General features: G+C 42.9%; 1 protein-coding gene across 4 annotated transcripts in view; it reads left to right on the plus strand.

Moving 5' to 3' along the window:
• The window catches only part of LOC133544209 (FERM and PDZ domain-containing protein 4-like), a 138,347-nt gene that overhangs the window by 75,073 nt on the left and 39,123 nt on the right, over positions 1 to 24,151 (plus strand). For 3 of the 4 annotated variants that reach the window (XM_061889348.1, XM_061889346.1, XM_061889347.1), the window contains exons 2-3: positions 12,254 to 12,367; positions 18,517 to 18,668. In XM_061889348.1, the coding sequence (XP_061745332.1) occupies positions 12,254 to 12,367; positions 18,517 to 18,668 (266 nt within the window). Of the gene's footprint in view, positions 1 to 11,436; positions 11,820 to 12,253; positions 12,368 to 18,516; positions 18,669 to 24,151 lie in introns of those variants that run through there. The other variant, XM_061889345.1, reaches the window with a different exon arrangement.

Genomic DNA, 24,151 nt, shown 5'->3' on the forward strand with positions numbered 1-24,151 from the left:
ATCCCAAGGCGTTCCCAGGCCAGCCGGGAGACATAGTCTTCCCAACGTGTCCTGGGTCTTCCCCGTGGCCTCCTAGTGGTTGGACGTGCCCGAAACACCTCCCTAGGGAGGCGTTGGAGTGGCATCCTGACCTGATGCCTGAACCACCTCATCTGGCTATATATATATATATATATATATATATATATATATATATATATATATATATATATATATATATATATATATATATATATATATATATATATATATATATATATATATATATGCGATAAAGGCATCATGAAATGACAACAAGCTGACAAGTTTATATTAATGACTAAAAAGTTTATATTATTTATAAGTTTATGTCATTAATAAATAAAAAAAAACTTACATATATATATATATATATATATATATATATATATATATATATATATATATATTTTGTCTATTGTGAGCAAACTGGTGCTGAATTTCCCCCAGGGCTCAATAAAGTACTTTCTATTCTATTATATATATATATATATATATATACATATATATATATATATATATATATATATATATGTATATGTGTGTGTGTATATATGTATGTGTATATATGTATGTATGTATATATGTATGTGTAGATATATATATATATGTAAGTATATATATATATATGTGTATATATGTACGTATGAATATATATGTATGCATATATATATGTATATGTATGTATATATATATACATGTATATATATGTAAAATGTTTTTTTATTCATTAATAATATAAACCTGTCAGCTTTTTGTCATTTCATGATGCCTTATATATAGAAAAATTAAAAAATTAAATGTATTATATATATATATATATATATATATATATATATATATATATATATATATATATATATATATATATATATATATATATATATATATCCACCCATCCTTTTTGTACCGCTTATTCCCTTTTTGGGGTATAGATATATATATATATATATTCGAATTCCCAATACAGCATTTACATAATAAATCATAAAAAAATACTTCCTTCTATCAAAATGTAAAAATAGCGATCATAAACCTGTCAGCATTTTGTCATTTCATGATGCCTTTCATATATATATATATATATATATATATATATATATATATATATATACATATATATATATATATTATAAGTTTATAATCGCTATTTTTACATTTTGATAGTATTTTTTTTATGATTCATTTATTTATTTAGGTTTGTACATTTATATGTACATGTAGATGCTGTATCGGGACAGATCCACTTAGAGTTTGAGCAAAAATATCTCATATAGATATTAGCCTTACACAGTAAAACATCAACAAAATGATGTGTCACATGAATGATTTTTGAAGTAATACCTTTTTGACATGAAAATGTAAAAAAAACATAGTGTTTATTTTGTGATATCAAAATAAAACACAAAGCAGTTTGGCTAATTAGTCGGAAGTCTGATAAACAAGTTTAGTTCTTCTCTAGGTTCAACAGTTTGGCCAACTAAAACAAAAGAGTGACACCTCTCACATCGAATACAGAATCTTTACAACCTTCGTTCAGTTGGATGAGATGACAACACATTTGACTTAGTATTGGTGTTGTTTGAACACTGATACAGTTAAATAAAGTAGTCCGCCATGATTATCAAGCCAAATGACGCTGGTGCGAATGTGCCTGACTTCCTGTTGCCTAAAATGCATTTAATAAATGACGTATTACTAACCGTCTGGAATTTTATCGCGAATTATCATTATACCATTTACCGTTACATCCCTTGTCCATTAACAAGTAAACAGTCAAGGGCACATTCGCCCTGGTCAAATTTAGTCTTTGGTCTTGGCACAAGCCTGTCTTGTACGGTGCACCATTGTTGCCATGACGTCATCGTTGCTAATTATAGATGGTGGAAGTGTTCAGGCAGCAGTGGCCTTGTCATCTGTGGACAGTCACACAGAGACTGCTTGATTCTAGTCATTAGGGGCCACCATTAGAGCAGGGATCCACAACCTTTTTCCCCACCAAGAACCGGTTTATAGTGTGCATTATTTTCACAGACCGGCTTTCCACGTGTGGCAGGAAAAAAAACACCCCAAAAAAAACAGCTTGAGCGTGAAGAATCAACTCACTATAGCGCTTAAGTCGTGGGAGTCCTGGGCGGAAAGATGGTTCCCGCACGTTATTTGGCAAATTCTGTACATCAGGGTCGGTTGAGGTGGGCGGGGGTTGGTGGTTGTTGGTAACGGGAGTGTATAATGTAGCCCGGAAGAGTTAGGGATACATGGGATTCTGGGTATTTGTTCTCTTGTGTTTATGTTGTGTTACAGTGTGGATGTTCTACCAAAATGTGTTTGTCATTCTTGTTTGGTGTGGGTTCACAGTGTGGTGCATATTAGTAAGAGTGTTAAAGTTGTTTATATCACAACTCTCAGTGTAACCTGTATGGCTGTTGACTAAGTAAGCCTTGCAGTGACTGACGTGTGAGAATAGCGGTCGCACTCACTACGTGACCAGCCGGCATGTAGATAGCACGGTAAAAATGTGAACGCGACGACATGTTCCAGAGTACGTTAAAGGTACACGGCACGCCCTCTATATTGATGGCCGGGAGATTTCTGGGAGAGGCACTGAAATCCGGAAAACCTCCCTGAAAAGTCGGGGAAATTAGCAAGTATGCAGTTGAGCCACATCAGATTGATCAAGGAGCCGCGGGTTGCCGACCCCCGTCCTAGGGTGTGTAGTACAGATTGTTTAGCGAGTCCTTGTCTTGTAGTCCTCCAGTGATAACACTAACTGTAAGAAACATAGATTAGTGACTTTGAAGCTGCCATGCTAGCGAAGAAATTGCGTTGAGTATCCGCTTGAATAACAACTTGTGTGCTCAGTGATATTTATAAAGCACTTTTACTATTGTCATGCACTTCCTTGTTCGTTTTGTTTCCATGACTACCCATTAGTTTTCACCTGTCACGCACCTGTCTCACGTTTTGCACTCGCACACCTGTTTTCACTAATCATGTCTGTTATTTAAACTGAAAGTTGCCAGGGAGTTAGCCTGGCGATTTGACCTCTACTCATGCCATGCCATGCTTGTTAATCATGCTGTCCATAGTTTCCCTCCTGCCCATGCCATGTAAGTTTTTAGTTTTTTTATGTCACAGTTATTAGGGTCCTTGGCCCATGGCAAAGGACTCCACAGGAGTCCTTTGCAAAGGGCCAAGGACCCTATTGAAACTGCTGTGTTTTATTATTATTCCGCACCTACGCGCTGTAATTTGACCCCATTAAATTGCTTCAAAACTCACCAAATTTGACACACATGTCGGTATAGCAAACCTTCCCAACATATTAAGCAACCAATCCCCCAAAATGAAAACTGCGCTCTAGCGACCCCTAGGAAAAAATTACAGACAAAACTGCATGTAACTTCTGTTAGGAATGTCATAGCGACATGAAACAAAAACTCCTAATTAGGTCCGACTTAGACCCAATTTTCATACACTCACTTCTTTCAGCAAAAATCTACGGGAAGTTGGCAAAAACCCCTTCAAAATAAAATTTGCGCAAAAAAATGCAATTATTGCCTCTTTGCGCTGTAATTTGACCCCTTTAAAATACTTCAAAAAAGTCACCAAACTTGGTGCACACATAAGGACTGGCGAATATTGCGATCTAATGAAAAAAACCAAACCCCAAAACTCAAAATTGCGAAAGCCATTTATCAACAACATCCAGAAACGCCGATCCGTAATTTGACCCCCTTACCATGCTTCAAAACTCACCAAATTTTACACACACATCAGGACTGGTGAAAATTGTCATCTAATAAAAAACCAAACCCTAGAAATCAAAATTGCGCTCTAGCGCCCCTAGGAAAAAACCCAGACAAAACTGCATGTAACTTCTGTTAGAAATGTCGTAGAGACATGAAATAAAAACCTCTTTGTTGGTCTGACTTAGATCAGGGCTTGAGTAGCGGCGGCAGCAGCCAAAGGCGGACCCGACCAACGCTGCTTGCAGCTTTAATTTAATATTATTGTTTGTTTGACCTTTTTTCTTTTTTTTTACTGTACGTAAAATCTGCACTGCAACTACCAAAATTCTTCATTTCCTTCCCCAAAACACACAGTTTTATGCGTCTGGGCCTGCAAAAAGACACACTGACTGTCATCCGCCGATAGCATCCGTCACCAGATAAACATTCATTGGTCCTAAAGGTTTGAAAGGCTGAGAGCAGCAGTAATTTATCAATGATACCCACTTCTTAAAGCAGCGGAACGCAGAGGCAGGATCAATATCTTTAATGGCGCCCTATGAAAGGCCAGATGTGAGCAATCACTCCCGCTGAGCTCATTACATCGTAACAACAAAACAATCTGGATTCTAATTAGGTGGGAATAATTCAAGTAACGGCAAAGAAAACTTTGTTTTGCGTGCTTGGGTTTTCTCGGCTATCCATTATTCCGCACAGGCTTCACTACTGAGAATCATATCACGGAAACATCCATCAAGAAATGTCATGCCGCAGCAGAATGGAAGATAGATGCTCCTCAGGAAAGAGCGAAGGCATTGATTTTCTTGTCTAAGTGTATTGCTGAAATCCCCTTAGAGTCAATGCGTAAAATGGAGTGCCAAACACATGTAAAAAAAAATACTCACTCAAGATATACATCATGGGTGTCAAACTCGGGCCCGCGGGCCAAATTAGGCCCGCCGTTTAATTTCATTTGGCCCTTGAGGCAATATCAAATTAACATTAGAGCTTAACGTCCTCTACAACCTGTCATCAGGTCCGCTTTTCCTCCATACTAACAGCGTACCGGTCAAGTCACGTTAATTTCAGCTGTTTGTACACACACATAAGTGAATGCAAGGCATACTTGTTCAACAGCCATACAGGTCACACTGATGGTGGCCGTATAAACAAGATTCAAGATTATCCATCCATCCATCCATCCATTTTCTACCGCTTATTCCCTTTTGGGGTCTCGGGGGGCGCTGGCGCCTATCTCAGCTACAATCGGGCGGAAGGCATTATACACCCTGGACAAGTCGCCACCTCATCGCAGGGCCAACACAGATAGACAGACAACATTCAGACTCACATTCACACACTAGGGCCAATTTAGTGTTGCCAATCAACCTATCCCTAGGTGCATGTCTTTGGAAGTGGGAGGAAGCCGGAGTACCCGGAGGGAACTCACGCATTCACGGGGAGAACATGCAAACTCCACACAGAAAGATCCCGAGCCTGGATTTATGTCAATTCTTAACATGCACAAGACACATAAGAACTGAAAAGTACATTTTCGGCACAGTCCTACTAAGAGCAGACATACGTTACAGGGAGACAAGACTCTTCCCCACCTTTTTTACGGCGCTCCTTAAAAAAGTTGGGGAAAACGCGATATTGGGAAAGGGGGGAAGAGTAAAAAAATATCAAGGAGGGGGGTGCAGGCTGAGTCCAAGGGAAAAAACCTCATTTACAATGCACACATTAACATGTTACATTTAATCACGACAACTCGCACAGAGGGGGGAGGGGAGTTGGAGCCCTGGAAGGCCCCGAGGGGGAAAAACAAGCGGTGTTGAAGGAGTGGGGTGGGGGAGGAGGTGTGTGCTAGTCTGCCCATTTGTCTTGGGTGTGATGGTGTAATGTTTTTGTAGACTCAGGCCGATCTGAAAAAGTTTGACTCCAGGTGTCGTTGAGAAGGGAGGGAGGTCAAAAGCGTCCATCATTGAGGTGTCCTCGCGTCGAGGCCATTCGAGTGAGTCAAATCGTAGACTAGGATGTTTGTTTTTCGCGAACAGACAAAACAATGACTTGTCTGTTCTTAGTCCAAGCCGGCTCTCTCAAATTCATTTCAATATTCCTTTTCAGCAAACTTCTTCAGGATGTGATCCATATTGCGAATTAGTGCAGAAATTGGCACAGTCTGTGTTCCCATAGCACTGCCCAAACCATCTATTGCGACGAACAGCCTTTGAGCTCCTTGAGTGGCTGCCATCGTCTTACGAATTTGACGATACACCAGAGCAATGCCCAGCTCAACCAGCAGGTGCACCGTAATCCACGTCCTTGATGGAAAGGACTGAGAGGCACATGATTCCCCATTTATCCCAGGAGTCTCTCACCTAGCCCCGCAACAATGGTTCCATCAGGGCAGCCAGGCTCCCCCGGACCTCTTTTCCTCCTCGAAAAGACTTTGTCAATTGCATCCAGAGTCCAGCTGATCAAATCCATGTCTGATGTTTAGATTTGAGGACAGCGCAAAGAAAGAGGCTTCAAAAAAGTTCAGACTAGACAAAAACGAAGAGGGCAAGCTAGGAAAGGAGGGAGCGGAGAAAAATGTGACCGCCCTCACCAGAGGCAAGACAGGAAACACCTTAACACTGTTACAAATATGCGCCACACTGTGAACCCACACCAAACAAGAATGACAAACACATTTCGGGAGAACAACCGCACCGTAGGCTGCAAATAGAAAAAAGGCATTAAATTGTTTATTTAAATTGTATTTAATATACCATTGATGTTTTTTCGTTTGTTTTTTGAAAGTTTCTTTTGCACTACTAAGTTATATAAGAGTTGTTTGTTCCATATTTAGTGTTAAAGCAAATCAGCGTAGCAAACTGAGCAATAATTAACATTATATTCATGCACTTTCTCTTGTTACTTCAAGGCTCAGATGTTCGATTCATTCAATATTGTTATTTTATTTTCAAATTTATTATTAACTTCCAGGAAAAGTTAATGTTGATATTTACCTCAGAAGGCTGCAAATGGAAAAGAGGCATTCAATTTTTATTTGAATTGTATTTGATATGCCATTGATATTTTTTATTAGTAGTAGTATTTGAGACTGGATTTTGCATGTCACTATAAAGTTATATAAGCCTTGCTTGTTCAATTTTATAATGCAAAACTTGTTTGAGTCCCTATTAAAAGGTTCATTTGTTCAACTTTGGCCCGCGGCTTTGTTCAGTTTTACATTTTGTCCCACTCTGTATTTGAGTTCGACACCCCTGTATACATGTACTCTTAATACATGTATACCTCGATAATAATAATACCTTAAGATATTGTCCCCCACCTCCGGGCCTGGCTCCAAAGAGGGTCCCCCGGGTGACCGCGTCCGGGCGAGGGAAATCTGGGTCCTCGATTTGTGTCCTTCACAAGGTCTTCGAGTTGCTCTTTGTCTGATCCCTCACCTACGACCTGTTTGTCTTTGGAGACCCTACCAGGGGGCATAAGCCCCCGGACAACATAGCTTCTAGGATCATTGGGACACGCAAACTCCTCTACCAGGTGGCAGCACAGAGAGGATTGGCTAGGGGCATCTGGTCAGGAGGAGTCCAGACCACATTAGACTGGTAGGAGGCCACGGGAAAGACCCGTTGGGGAGACCATGTCTCTGCTGGCCTGGGAACACCTCGAGATTCCTCCTGGAGGAGCTGGACAAAGTAGCCAGGTAAGGGAAGTCTGGGCTTCTCTGTTTAGGCCGGAGTCCCCACGACCCAACCTCTAACCCAACCCCAATCTAACTGCTGAAGCTTCAATGTAAAGTAGGGTGATCCAGATCTTGATTTCTGTTGGTACCTGGTATAGTATCAATGTACAAACAATACTAGAATCTTGTTTTGGAGCTGGACGAAGTAGCCAGGGTAAGGGAAGTCTGGGCTTCTCTGTTTAGGCTGGAGTCCCCACGACCCAACCTCTAACCCAACCCCTATCTAACTGCTGAAGCTTCAATGTAAAGTAGGGGTGATCCAGATCTTGATTTCTGTTGGTACCTGGTAGAGATGCGCGGATAGGCAATTATATCATCCGCAACCGCATCACTAAAGTCGTCATCCACCCGCCATAAACCCGCACCAACATTTTATCCTAACCGCAACCGCCCGCCACCCGCCCGTGTTATATATCCAGAGTCGGCGACCTTTACCACTAAAGAGCTAGTTTGACCCATGTCACAAAGTAAAGAAGTCAATGGGAGCCGCTAACGTTCTCGCGAATATCCGATGGTGCTCTTTCAGATAACGGGAATAAGGGCGTGCTGTGAAGCCATTGCCTTTGACACCTTCAACAACATGTACGAACCGTTTGCCAGTCCAGCAACATGCTGTATTCAGCTTCGCAAACACATGTACAAGATTGAAGGGCATACTGGGTGATACAGACTACACTAATGGTTGTGCTATAAACAATTTTAACACTCTTACTAATATGCGCCACACTGTGAAGCCACACCGAACGAGAATGACAAACACATTTCGGGAAATATCCTCACAGTAAGACAACATAGACGCAACACAACAAATACCAGAATCCTTTGCATTCATGACACTTCCTGAATATGAATGAATGAATGGTTTATTTTGAGCCATGCAAACAAAACAAGAGAATGACATAAATACAAAAGAAATATATCAATACATTATTTTTACACCTACATTGAAAACATTACATGTGACTAATCTTTTGTAGATGTCAAGATTGGCTCAAAAGGGAGTCAGTAAGGCCACCTTACTGACGCACGGGGGGGGTTGCTGCTAGCGGGGGTGAATAATATAGTCAGGATCTCATGGATGCCAAGGATTCTGGGTAATTGCTGTGTTGCGTTTATGTTGTGTTACTGTGAGGATGTTCTCCCGAAACGTGTGAAGTGAAGTGAATGATATTTATATAGCGCTTTTCTCTAGTGACTCAAAGTGCTTTACATAGTGAAACCCAATATCTAAGTACATTTAAGCCAGTGTGGGTGGCCCTGGGAGCAGGTGGGTAAAGTGTTTTGCCCAAAGACACAACGGCAGTGACTAGGATGGCGGGAGCGGGGATCGAACCTGCAACCCTCAAGTTGCTGGCACGGCCGATCTACCAACCGAGCTATACCGCTCGGTTGGTTGCTGCCGTGTTTGTCATTCTTGTTTGGTGTGGCTTCACAGCGTGGCGCATATTAGTAAGAGTGTTAAAATTGTTTATATCACAACCATTAGTGTACTCTGTATCACCCAGTATGCCTCTCAGTCGTGTGCGTGTGTCCTGCAGAAGCCACACACAACTTATTGCTGGACTGGCAAGTAAATTGTACATGTTTTAGAAGGCGTCAAAGGCAAAGGCTTCAAAACACGTCAAATACTTACTAACTGGAGTGACTGAAAGACATTCCTGAGAATGTTTACGTCTCCTATTGTCTTCTTCGCTTTGTGACACGGGTCCAAAATGGCTCTTTGAACGGTAAAGGTACCGAACCATGTATATCAAATATTTCTAAATGGTCCAACCGCCACCCGCCCGGATCTATTTAAAATCTATTTTTTCGTCATGGTTTATCCGCGGATGAGACCGCAAACCGCCCATCTCTAGTACCTGGTATAGTATATAGGGCCCAGGCTAAGACCGATTTTTTAATTTTATTTTAATCTTCTATTTTTTTTCTCCCATTACCCCCCCTTGTTTACCTGTATCTCATCTTTTTTTGTAAGGGGCGCAGGAAGCCGGCAGACCCGTCAGCGATCCTGTTCTGTCTCCCTGTAATGTTTGTCTGATCTTGAATGGGATTGTGCTGAAAATTTTAATTTTCCTGAAGGAACTCTCCTGACGGAATAAATAAAGTACTATCTAATCTAATCTAATCTATCAATCAATCAATCAATGTTTATTTATATAGCCCCAAATCACAAATGTCTCAAAGGACTGCACAAATCATGACGACTATACCCACAAAAGGGCAAGGAAAACTCACACCCAGTGGGCAGGGAGAATTCACATCCAGTGGGACGCCAGTGACAATGCTGACTATGAGAAACCTTGGAGAGGACCTCAGATGTGGGCAACCCCCCCCCCTCTAGGGGACCGAAAAGCAATGGATGTCGAGCGGGTCTACATGATACTGTGAAAGTTCAATCCATAGTGGCTCCAAGACAGCAGTGAGAGTCCCGTCCACAGGAACCATCTCAAGCGGATCAGCAGCGTAGAGATGTCCCCAACCGATACAGGCGAGCGGTCCATTCCTGGGTCCCGACGAGCGGTCCATCCTGGGTCTCGACTCTGGACAGTCAGTACTTCATCCATGGTCATCGGACCGGACCCCCTCCACAAGGGAGGGGGGACATAGGAGAAAGAAAAGAAGCGGCAGATCAACTGGTCTAAAAAGGAGGTCTATTTAAAGGCTAGAGTATACAGATGAGTTTTAAGATGAGACTTAAATGCTTCTACTGAGGTAGCATCTCGAACTGTTACCGGGAGGGCATTCCAGAGTACTGGAGCCCGAACGGAAAACGCTCTATAGCCCGCAGACTTTTTTTGAGCTCTAGGAATCACTAATAAGCCGGAGTCTTTTGAACGCAGATTTCTTGCCGGGACATACGGTACAATACAATCGGCAAGATAGGCTGGAGCTAGACCGTGTAGTATTTTATACGTAAGTAGTAAAACCTTAAAGTCACATCTTAAGTGCACAGGAAGCCAGTGCAGGTGAGCCAGTACAGGTATATATGTATGTATATATGTATATAAAGGTATATACAGTACAGGCGTAATATGATCAAACTTTCTTGTTCTTGTCAAAAGTCTAGCAGCCGCATTTTGTACCAACTGTAATCTTTTAATGCTAGACATGGGGAGACCCGAAAATAATACGTTACAGTAATCGAGACAAGACGTAACAAACGCATGGATAATGATCTCGGCGTCTTTAGTGGACAAAATGGATCAAATTTTAGCGATATTACGGAGATGAAAGAAGGCCGTTTTAGTAACGCTTTTAATGTGTGACTCAAAGGAGAGAGTTGGGTCGAAGATAATACCCAGGTTTTTTACAGAGTCACCTTGTTTTATTATTTGGTTGTCAAATGTTAAAGTTGTATTATTAAATAGAGGTCGGTGTCTAGCAGGACCGATAATCAGCATTTCCGTTTTTTTGGCATTAAGTTGCAAAAAGTTAGCGGACATCCATTGTTTAATTTTTAGTATCAATGTATAAACAATACTAGAATCTTGTTTTTATTACAAAATGATTTCTGGTAGTTTGTATTGTTCACAAATTCAGGTAGAGAGTCTATGGATACAGGAAGGCTTTCAGGGAAATCGGATCAGACGCTAAAAATGTTGATCGGGACATCCTTATTTCAGACAGTGGAGAATATTCTTCTTGAAAAAAATAGTCAAGAATGCCGTTCATGTCAACTTTAAGAGACGGCTCTCAGAGTTGGCCCCCAGTCCCAACCACAGCACCGCGTTCCGAAAATCCTCTTACTCCGCATACACACTCATGCAAATCGGCGATGGACACGTAGATATACACACTAGGCCTCTCATTTTCTCTCTGTCTCGTACCCGCAAACACACACACACACAAACACACACACAAACACACACAAGCTTGGATTTGTTTTCTCTTTGATGAGAGGGATTATGGGATAAAGGAGGCGAGGCCATGGCAGTTTGGTTCAGTTTGAAGCACAGCTGCTTACAGCTGCACAATGACCGACCCATGAATGTCGATCAACGTTCACACACCCGTTCACGCCGTCTATTTGTCCCGAGTGTCCGACTCAAGGTGGCGGCGGATCGGATTTTTTTGCCCTGGACGCAAACTCAGCTCTTGCCGAAACTTGGACGGGAGAATGGCTTTCTGGCTCGTTCAGTTCTTGACGGAGATAACTGACAGCTGTGAGACTTTTTTCACTCTTACAACCTCCGGACGAGAGTGTTTCCAAGCTACTAGAGGCGATGACGTGACTCACTGATGCATCCGTTCCATCAGCGACACCATGTGGGACCTAGTCACCTGGATTCGTACGGTGACAACATCCTTATCTAGTATGCACTTCGCTTATTGTAAGACAGGCTTTTAGTGGTTTGGACTAAAATGGACTGCAAATGCTCAGAGTAGTATCAGCTCAGGCTTGTATTTGACTAATGGGGAAATTATTCTTGTTTGATTTACCCTGGATCAATGCGGCTGACGTCATTCTAGTATTCCGCATTCAAAAAAAACCTTTCACGGTTCCTTTTTTTTTTGCTTTGTTCCTGGCTGTTCCTACTCTCCTAAAATCCTCAATGACATTGTTGGGTTAATCTGCACTTACACCGTTTATCAGGGTTTTCCTCTCCGCCTTTGATTCCCCATGAGCTACCCTTGGCAGAACCTCAAAACACTAATTAGGCTTACATCCGTATGTACTGGATCGTTTTTTTTTAAATATGGTTATTCAAATAGTAACTGTCTGTCTGATCTCTCTCTTACTTTTCAGCCACAAGAACAAGACGTCCGGCTGGCCGCCCCCCGGTCCAGGTACCTGGCAGGGGCCGCCGTACAGCTGGGACAGCATGAACAACAGCAGAGATGGCCGGAACTGTCTTACCCAGTATGTAGAACCAGGATATCGATATATTCAGTCTTGGGTTGGGCTTTGATGGGAACTGGGACTTATATTCTATATTCTACTGGAACCCGCTGGGAGGAAAGGGCAGCTAATCGCTAATCTGGCTGCTAAACTAGTTCGAAACAACGTTAGAGATAAGTGCTTAGTAACGTTTAAGAGAGTATATGGAAGCGTGTAACAGCAGAAAATATGCAAATATTACAAGGAAATTATGAATTTGATAATCAGAGAGAGGGTAATAAAACAACTGTTGGGTTACTTTGTTGCAGTTCAGTGGCCACTTCCAGGTGTACACGTAAAGATGGATTCATTCATAAATTGCTAGTGTTGAAAAGAAAGGGAGCATCAGTGGTTGGATCGAAATTTTATTTTTGTTAGCTAAAAAACAATTTAAAAGTTCTTCTATAGCATTGACTCTTATCAAGTATCAATATTTTGACTAATTTAGTTAAATATTCATTTAGAATCATCAGCAACCCTCAATTGTGGAATAACAAGACTTGGAGGATGTTCATTCAGTTGTTTAATTGTGTAGAAAAAAAACAGGCAACAGACATGACACAAAACGATCGTCATTTTAAATAGTAACTTTCTGGCTTCAGGAAACCCGTAAAGAAATCAAAAAAATGAATGTTAGTTATAGATCAAGCAGACTGAAACAAATTATGAGTTTTGAAGAAAAAATATGGACTCACCCTGGAAATGTTCCTTTTCAAAGCTGTAGTAGGACAAGGAATGTAGATAGCTCTGTAAATCGAGAGCTTTGCCTTCTGGCTCAGCTCTCGTTTCGTCACAACAGTACGGCAGAGAGACTGCAATACTGCCCAGCTGCTCCGATTCTCCGGCTGATTTCCTTCTTCATCTTTCCCTCGCTCGTGAACAAGACCCCGAGATACTTAAACTCCTCCACCTGGAACAGAGTCTCGTTCTTTACCTGGACTGTACAATCCATCGGTTTCCTGCTGAGAACCATGGCCTCAGATTTGGAGATGCTGATCCTCATTCCAGCCGCTGAACACTCGGCTGCGAACCGATCCAGTGAGAGCTGAAGGTCACGAATCGAAGGTGCCATCAGGACCACATCATCTGCAAAAGCATTGACACAAACTACATTCTTACTCTCACCTATGGTCGTGAAATGTGGGTCATGACCGAAAGAGTAAGATCGCGGATTCTCTGAAGGGTGGCTGGCATCTCCCTTAGAGATAGGGTGAGAAGTTCAGTCACCCGAGAGAGACTCGGAGTAGAGGTGCTGCCCCTTCCCTTGGAAAGGAGCCAGCTTAGGTGGTTCGGGCATCTCGTGCGGATGCCTCATGAGCATCTCCCTAGGGAGGTCCTCGTTGCACGTCCCACTGGGAGGAGACCCCGCGGCACGCCAAGGACCAGATGGGGGGTTTACATCTCTTCTCTGACCTGGGAACGCTTCGGGATCCCCCAGGAGGAAGTTGCTAATGTTGCTCTGGAGAGGGAAGTCTGGGGGTCTCTGCTGTAGCTGTTGTCCCCACGACCCGATTCCGGATAAGCGGTTGAAGATGGATGGATGAAGCTGTAGTAGTATTCTGCAGTTCAAACACTCCTTGGAGAGCTGTTGCACCAGACGGGTTGACATGAATCAAGAAGGTAATTTATCACGCAATGTTGCAAGGATGTTGATTGTTCACAGTCAGCTGTGCGGACGGGACTCTCGCTGCTGTCTTGGATCCGCTTTGAACTGGACTCTCGTGGCTGTGTTGGATCCACTATGATTGAAATTCCCATTATCATGTTAGACCCGCTCGACATCCATTGCATCCAGTCCCCTAGAGGGGGGGGGGGGGGGGGGGGGGGGGGGGGGGGGGGCAGGCGGGAGGTTGCCCACATATCAATCAATCAATCAATGTTTATTTATATAGCCCCAAATCACAATGTCTCAAAGGACTGCACAAATCATTACGACTACAACATCCTCGGAAGAACCCACAAAAGGGCAAGGAAAACTCACACCCAGTGGCAGGAGAATTCACATCCAGTGGGACGCCAGTGACAATGCTGACTATGAGAAACCTTGGAGAGGACCTCAGATGTGGGCAACCCCCCCCCCCTCTAGGGGACCGAAAGCAATGGATGTCGAGCGGGTCTAACATGATACTGTGAAAGTTCAATCCATAGTGGCTCCAACACAGCCGCGAGAGTTCAGTTCAAGCGGATCCAAGACAGCAGCGAGAGTCCCGTCCACAGGAAACCATCTCAAGCGGAGGCGGATCAGCAGCGTAGAGATGTCCCCAACCGATACAGGCGAGCGGTCCATCCTGGGTCCCGACGAGCGGTCCATCCTGGTCTCGACTCTGGACAGCCAAGTACTTCATCCATGGTCATCGGACCGGACCCCCTCCACAAGGGAGGGGGGGACATAGGAGAAAGAAAGAAGCGGCAGATTAACTGGTCTAAAAAGGAGGTCTATTTAAAGGCTGGAGTATACAGATGAGTTTTAAGGTGAGACTTAAATGCCACATATGTGGTCCTCTCAAGGTTCTCATAGTCATCATTGTCACCGACGTCCCACTGGGTGTGAGTTTTCCTTGCCCTTATGTGGGCCTACGAGGATGTCGTAGTGGTTTGTGTTGTGGTTTGTGCAGCCCTTTGAGACACTAGTGATTTAGGGCTATATAAGTAAACATTGATTGATTGATTGATTGATTGATTGATTGATTGATTGAACAAACAACATGTGGAGGTTGTATAAGGCAAGCGTACTGGTAGACCGAGGAAAACATCAAAGCATCAAGAGAGAAAACTTATGACAATATCCTTAAAAACAGAAAAATGCGGAAAGTGGAGTCACTATCTGTGAGCCACAAGGGAATGGAAATGGAATTTGAATACAGAAAAGCTGAACCACATATATCATTCACAGCTTGAAAGAAACAAACAACAAGGTTACAATGAGCTAATGAACTTACCTAGACTTAGTTCCTCCCGTTCCTGTTGGAACATTGGGCGACGAGTCCCCTCCATTTGTTCCGGTCACTGGCGACCCTTCTTGCTCCATGCCAGTTGACTCCCATCTCTCTCAGGTTTTCCTTGGCTGTTTGTCTCCACATCTTCTTTGGCCGTCTCTCTTCCTCTTTCCCTCTTCTGGCACCCAGGTCATTGCCACACTTGCGGTCTCCCTCTTGGCAGTCGGAGTACGTGTCCAGCCATTCTCCTTCTCCTGTCAGAGACTATGTCGGACAACGGTGCTACCCCTGCCCTTCTCATCACCTCTTCATTGGTGATGTGGTCTCTCCTGAGATCCTCAAGATGTATCTGAGGCACCGTCGGTGGAAGACATCAAGCTTGATGTCTTCATCCACGTTTCACAGGCCATAGGTCACTGCAGGGATGACCACTGACATATAGAGGCTCAGCTTTGTGGACGTACTGATAGATTTTGATGACCAGATGTTCCGGAGGCGTTGGAAGACTCCTGCAGCTTTTCCGATTCTGGTCTGTACATCCTGTTCTGCGTCTCCAGTGTTTGAGATGTTGCTTCCCAAATACCAGCTAATGAAAAGCAATCATAAATGATCGATGACTGGATGAAAGTCATATTCAGGGATGAATCTGTGTTGGGCAAAGTCATGATGTTGGAACTTCAGTTTGGTCCCGCTCTATGGAGTTTTACGAGGACGACTGCCTGAAGAAACCATGCAAATTTCCTGGTCTATGACGATAAAGGGTCTGCATTTTGGGTAATGGCAATGGCTCTCGTTACATCTTCGATAGATGCACCAAATTGATATTTTTCAAGAGGATAATTGAAACTCTGTGGTGCAAATTGAGGGAATTGTCCCATGGTCCAAAAGCTTATCGGACAACCGCAGTCAGAGATAGCTGGAGCAAGATTGAAGAAGAGTAGACTGTTTGTCTGTCACCTGTTAAGTCCATGCCTCAGAGACCGTTTTAAAAAGCCAGAGGTGGTGCAACAAAGTATCAGTGGTGTGTTTTAGTGGAGTTTTTAGTTAGTTTGTTTTTCATGATTCCCTATTTTCAGTCAGGATTGAGTGGTTCCATTTATTTTCACTCGGCTTAATCTGAAAATGAAACTGTTATTTTCCAGATTTCCTTTAATGCTTCTTAAAGCCAGAAAGTTGACGTTTGAAATGACTACAGTCTCGTGTCATGTCTTTTTTTCGACAACATTAAAATACTGAATGAGCGTCCTCCAAGACCGGTAATTCCATCATTTTCCAGGAATTATATGTTGAAAGGTAAACACATTGATCCCGAAGTTAGCTCGTAGTTGTTATGATCCGATTATAGTTAATTTTGTGTTTTGATTCGCTTGTGGTTTAAGTTCTGTTTCAACTCCCCTGTTTTGTGTTTCTTGGTTGTCATGGGTGCTGATTGTTTTCACCTTCCTCTGATTAGTGTTCGGGACGCTCACCTGCTGCCGGACGCTAATCAGAGAGCTATTTTGTCCTGGTTTTCCCTTCACTCAGTCTGGTGCTTTTGTTTGCGCATATGCAACTGTCACGTTGGTCCCCCATGGTTTTTTCGTACGCTAAGATAGATAGATAGGTAGATAGATAGATAGATGGATAGATCTTTATTGTCATTGCACAAGTACAACGGAACTTTGTTTTCCGCACAAACCCGTCCAAGATTAGACGAACAAACAGGGTTCAGGGTTACAGAACAGGAACGCTGATGGGTCCCCACAATGCACCCCATAAAAAATGGGGGAAAAGGGTAAAACGCTGGGGAAGGATGAGTAAAAAAATACAATCTAGCCTGGGCTCCTAAGGGGGCCCAGCCTGGAGTCGGAAAAAAAACTCCATACAAAGCACATATACATATTACAACATACATCTGGAGATATCTAGCAACAGAGGGAAGGGAGTGCGGGGTCATGGTGGTAGGCCGCAGCTCTCAGGCGCTGACCATCCTTTCATCACCCCTATGTGTCAGGTTCAAAACACTGATGACATCTATCAAACAAGACAAAAGGCAAAGAATCAAACAGAGACAGAATTAAATTTGGACTCAGATCTGAGGAGAGACATGGCCACTGTACTGTCTGTACAGTCCTGCACCACACTCTGCCCCAAGATCGTACTCCTCCTTCTCTATTTGACTTTCCCCCCCTCCTTCCTACAGATGCTTCCTCAGGGAAGTGGGTCGTAAACAGCGTTGCCTTCGGTTCCCGAACAGTTCAAAAAGAGTTCCGTAAAATAGTTCAAAGAGAGTCCCATACAATTTTTCAAAGAGAGTTCCATAAATAGTTCTAAAAGTGTTCGTAAAATACTTCAAAAAGAGTTCCTGTGGAAGTTGGGCTGATCCTGCCATCCGTCCGCTTTGTAGTCCCGAGTGGAGTTTTACGAGCATTCTTCTTGGAAGGTTTCAGCCTTTTGTCTTCTTGTCCGGAACACAATGTAATACAAAGTTTTTTGTGATGATTTAGAAACAATTATTCTAACACTATGAGATTTGCGTGGAGGGCGTTGGGTGTGTATGTGTGGCCTATATTTTTTTGGATGCATGTTTATGTGCAAGTCCCGTTTTAGTGTTTCTTTGTGAGCTATTCCGTTAGCTTCCTGTGTGCAGTCAGCACGCTCTCCTTGTGTTTGCTTGTTTTGTTCGTTTTTGTATTTTTGTATGATTTATGCAAATAAATCATCGTCTTTCCTGCACCTTTGTCCCGGGAGTTCCTGTGGCATTTCGGAAGAACAATCCGCTCATCATCATGTTACAGTAGTATCGGTATCGCTAACTGTAATTCTGCAACTCTCTGACTTGCTATTGTTGTGTTGGTGAGAACATTTGTGTTATTGCCCATAACGTAAGCTTGATCTAATTTCCTGGCTATGGCAGCCTGTCGTATGTAAATAAATGGCTTTAACAGTTTGACCTTTGGGATTCAGCCTTCCCTTGACCCACAGGCGACTCGTTCTGCCCACTAGTGAGATTAAGCCCTTTTCCACTCTGATGAGAAGGGGAATATCAATGATTGGAACATGCTTCATTCCAGGCAGATTTAGTTGACAATGTTGCCTTCACACTGTATGTGCCATACGTTTAAAGGTGGAAAAAGAAATGAGGGGGTTGTGTTGGGAAAGTGCAATAAAGTGCAGACATGGATCGACTATGTTCCGTTTGCATTGTCTTCCAAGCCAAGTGTCGCAGAGCAGCTCCCTGGAGGAAGTTCATCTGGACGGACTACCGCCTGCGCCTCGCCTGGTGGAGATGAGGCGCGATCCTGTCCTGGGTTTTGGCTTTGTGGCTGGCAGTGAAAAACCAGTCGTGGTACGCTCCGTCACGCCAGGTTCGTAACAGTGGACACACCCCCTAATCATCAGTTTTACTGGACGTGTTGATGCTTCCATTGCTACACATGAACCGCTTCAAAGACATTCTATACCAGGGGTGTGCGGGGGCGGCACTGGGTTAAAAAAAATTAGCTCGATTGGTAGTGCGGCCGTGCCAGCAACTTGAGGGTTCCAGGTTCGATCCCCGCTTCCGCCATCCTAGTTACTGCCATTGTGTCCTTGGGCAAGACACTTTACCCACCTGCTCCCAGTGCCACCCATACTGGTTTAAATGGAACTTAGATATTGGGTTTTACTATGTGAAGCGCTTTGAGTCACTAGAGAAAAGTGCTATATAAATATAATTCACTTCCGGCACTATATATATATATATATATATATATATATATATATATATATATATATATATAATAGAAATTCCCAAACTTTTCGACCCGGGGGCGGCATTGGGTAAAAAAAAGTTTGGCCGGGGGGCGGGCTGTACATACACACATTAGTCTTCCAATTTGAATCGTTCCAACATCCACACACCCCACTCACCATGGACATTCAAGCCAGCATGTTTCCTGGTTCAAACGATTCCCTGAATACCCGGAATTTCCAGGGGCGGTACTGGGTTAAAAAAAATTTGGCCCAGGGGCCGGACTGAATATATATATATATATATGTATATATATACATATATATACATATATGTAGGTGTGGGAAAAATCACAAGACTACTTCATCTCTACAGAACTGTTTCATGAGGGGTTCCCTCAATCATCAGGAGATTTCATCAGGAGATCTCCTGATGATTGAGGGAACCCCTCATGAAACAGTTCTGTAGAGATGAAGTAGTCTTGTGATTTTTCCCACACCTACATATTGCGCTCTACCATGGTATCGAGCACTATTCTCTGGATAATCCAATCAAGATATATATACATATATATATATGGGGCGGTATAGCTCGATTGGTAGTGCGGCCGTGCCAGCAACTTGAGGGTTCCAGGTTCGATCCCCGCTTCCGCCATCCTAGTTACTGCCATTGTGTCCTTGGGCAAGACACTTTACCCACCTGCTCCCAGTGCCACCCATACTGGTTTAAATGGAACTTAGATATTGGGTTTTACTATGTGAAGCGCTTTGAGTCACTAGAGAAAAGTGCTATATAAATATAATTCACTTCCGGCACTATATATATATATATATATATATATATATATATATATATATATATATATATATATATATATATATATATATATATATATGTATATATATATATAATAGAAATTCCCAAACTTTTCGACCCGGGGGCGGCATTGGGTAAAAAAAAGTTTGGCCGGGGGGCGGGCTGTACATACACACATTAGTCTTCCAATTTGAATCGTTCCAACATCCACACACCCCACTCACCATGGACATTCAAGCCAGCATGTTTCCTGGTTCAAACGATTCCCTGAATACCCGGAATTTCCAGGGGCGGTACTGGGTTAAAAAAAATTTGGCCCAGGGGCCGGACTGAATATATATATATATATATATGTATATATATACATATATATACATATATGTAGGTGTGGGAAAAATCACAAGACTACTTCATCTCTACAGAACTGTTTCATGAGGGGTTCCCTCAATCATCAGGAGATTTCATCAGGAGATCTCCTGATGATTGAGGGAACCCCTCATGAAACAGTTCTGTAGAGATGAAGTAGTCTTGTGATTTTTCCCACACATACTTATTGCGCTCTACCACGGTATCGAGCACCATTCTCTGGATAATCCAATCAAGATATATATACATATATATATATATATGGGGCAGTATAGCCCGATTGGTAGTGCGGCCGTGCCAGCAACTTGAGGGTTCCAGGTTCGATCCCCGCTTCCGCCATCCTAGTTACTGCCATTGTGTCCTTGGGCAAGACACTTTACCCACCTGCTCCCAGTGCCACCCACACTGGTTTAAATGGAACTTAGATATTGGGTTTTACTATGTGAAGCACTTTGAGTCACTAGAGAAAAGTGCTATATAAATATAATTCACTTCCGGCACTATATATATATATATATATATATATATATATATATATATATATATATATATATATATATATATATAATAGAAATTCCCAAACTTTTCGACCCGGGGGCGGCATTGGGTAAAAAAAAGTTTGGCCGGGGGGCGGGCTGTACATACACACATTAGTCTTCCAATTAGAACCGTTCCAACATCCACACACCCCACTCACCATGGACATTCAAGCCAGCATGTTTCCTGGTTCAAACGAATCCCTGAATACCCGGAATTTCCAGGGGCGGTACTGGGTTAAAAAAAATTTGGCCCAGGGGCCGGACTGAATATATATATATATATATGTATATATATACATATATATATATATATGTAGGTGTGGGAAAAATCACAAGACTACTTCATCTCTACAGAACTGTTTCATGAGGGGTTCCCTCAATCATCAGGAGATTTCATCAGGAGATCTCCTGATGATTGAGGGAACCCCTCATGAAACAGTTCTGTAGAGATGAAGTAGTCTTGTGATTTTTCCCACACCTACATATTGCGCTCTACCATGGTATCGAGCACTATTCTCTGGATAATCCAATCAAGATATATATACATATATATATATGGGGCGGTATAGCTCGATTGGTAGTGTGGCCGTGCCAGCATCTTGAGGGTTCCAGGTTCGATCCCCGCTTCCGCCATCCTAGTTACTGCCATTGTGTCCTTGGGCAAGACACTTTACCCACCTGCTCCCAGTGCCACCCACACTGGTTTGAATGTAACTTAGATATTGGGTTTTACAATGTGAAGCGCTTTGAGTCACTAGAGAAAAGTGCTATATAAATATACTTCACTTCACCATATATATATATATATATATATATATATATATATATAGAAATTCCCAAACTTTTGGACCCGGGGGCCGCATTGGGTTAAAAAAAATTTGGCCGGGGGCCGGACTGTACGTACACACATTAGTCATACAATTAGATCCGTTCCAACATCCACACACTCCACTCACCTTGGACATTCGAGCCCGCATGTTTCCTGGTTCGAACGATTTCCTGAATACCCGGAATTTCCAGGAATTCCCTTCATTGAAATGGATTGGCAATGGACAAACCTCTCCATACCCCACAGTTCTCACCTGATTAGAACCGTTCCAACATCCACACACTCCACTCACCTTGAACATTCAAGCCAGCATGTTTTCCTGTTTGAAAAATTCCCTAATTACCCCAAATGTCCAGGAATTTCCTTCATTGAAATGGATGGGCAATGGATAAACCTCTCCATATCCAACATTTCTCATCTGAATGGAACAGTTCCAACATCCACACACTCCACTCATCCTGGACATTCAAGCCAGCATGTTTCCCGATTCGAACAATTCCCTGATTACCCAGAATTTCCCTTCATTGTAATGGATGGGCAATGGACAAACCTCTCCATATCCAACATTTGTAATCTGATTAGAACCGTTCCAACATCCACACACTCCAGTCACCCTGGACATTCAAGCCAGCATGTTTCCCGGTTTGAAAAATTCCCTGATTACCCCAATTTTCCAGGAATGTCCTTCCTTGAAATGGATGGGCAATGGAGAAACCTCTCCATATCCCACATTACTCATCTGAATATAACAGTTCCAACATCCACACACTCCACTCATCCTGGACATTCAAGCCAGCATGTTTCCTGGTTCGAACAATTCCCTGATTACCCGGAATTTCCAGGAATTCCCTTCATTGAAATGGATGGGCAATGGACAAACCTCTCCATATCCCACATTTCTCATCCGATTAGAACCGTTCCAGCATCCACACACTCCACTCACCTTGAACATTCAAGCCAGCATGTTTCCCGGTTTGAAAAATTCCCTGATTACCCCAAATTTCCAGGAATGTCCTTCCTTGAAATGGATAGGCAATGGACAAACCTCTCCATATCCCACATTTTCATCCGATTAGAACCGTTCCAACATCCACACATTCCACTCATCCTGGACATCCAAGCCAGCATGTTTCCCGGTTTGAAAAATTCCCTGATTACCCGGAATTTCCAGGAATTCCCTTCATTGAAATGGATGGGCAATGGACAAACCTCTCCATATCCCACATATCTCATCCGATTAGAACCGTTCCAGCATCCACACACTCCACTCACCTTGAACATTCAAGCCAGCATGTTTCCCGGTTTGAAAAATTCCCTGATTACCCCAAATTTCCAGGAATGTCCTTCCTTGAAATGGATAGGCAATGGACAAACCTCTCCATATGCCACATTTTCATCCGATTAGAACCGTTCCAACATCCACACATTCCACTCATCCTGGACATCCAAGCCAGCATGTTTCCCGGTTTGAAAAATTCCCTGATTACCCGGAATTTCCAGGAATTCCCTTCATTGAAATGGATGGGCAATGGACAAACCTCTCCATATCCCACATTTCTCATCCGATTAGAACCGTTCCAGCATCCACACACTCCACTCACCTTGAACATTCAAGCCAGCCTGTTTCCCGGTTTGAAAAATTCCCTGATTACCCCAAATTTCCAGGAATGTCCTTCCTTGAAATGGATAGGCAATGGACAAACCTCTCCATATCCCACATTTTCATCCGATTAGAACCGTTCCAACATCCACACCCTCCACTCATCCTGGACATCCAAGCCAGCATGTTTCCCGGTTTGAAAAATTCCCTGATTACCCGGAATTTCCAGGAATTCCCTTCATTGAAATGGATGGGCAATGGACAAACCTCTCCATACCCCACAGTTCTCACCTGATTAGAACCGTTCCAACATCCACACACTCCACTCACCATGGACATTCAAGCCAGCATGTTTTCCTGTTTGAAAAATTCCCTAATTACCCCAAATGTCCAGGAATTTCCTTCATTGAAATGGATGGGCAATGGATAAACCTCTCCATATCCAACATTTCTCATCTGAATGGAACAGTTCCAACATCCACACACTCCACTCATCCTGGACATTCAAGCCAGCATGTTTCCCGGTTCGAACAATTCCCTGATTACCCAGAATTTCCCTTCATTGTAATGGATGGGCAATGGACAAACCTCTCCATATCCAACATTTGTAATCTGATTAGAACCGTTCCAACATCCACACACTCCAGTCACCCTGGACATTCAAGCCAGCATGTTTCCCGGTTTGAAAAATTCCCTGATTACCCCAATTTTCCAGGAATGTCCTTCCTTGAAATGGATGGGCAATGGAGAAACCTCTCCATATCCCACATTACTCATCTGAATATAACAGTTCCAACATCCACACACTCCACTCATCCTGGACATTCAAGCCAGCATGTTTCCTGGTTCGAACAATTCCCTGACTACCCGGAATTTCCAGGAATTCCCTTCATTGAAATGGATGGGCAATGGACAAACCTCTCCATATCCCACATTTCTCATCCGATTAGAACCGTTCTAAGATCCAC

This window comes from Nerophis ophidion, linkage group LG27, assembly GCF_033978795.1.
Source record: "Nerophis ophidion isolate RoL-2023_Sa linkage group LG27, RoL_Noph_v1.0, whole genome shotgun sequence".
In the NCBI taxonomy this organism is placed as follows: Eukaryota; Metazoa; Chordata; class Actinopteri; order Syngnathiformes; family Syngnathidae; genus Nerophis; species Nerophis ophidion.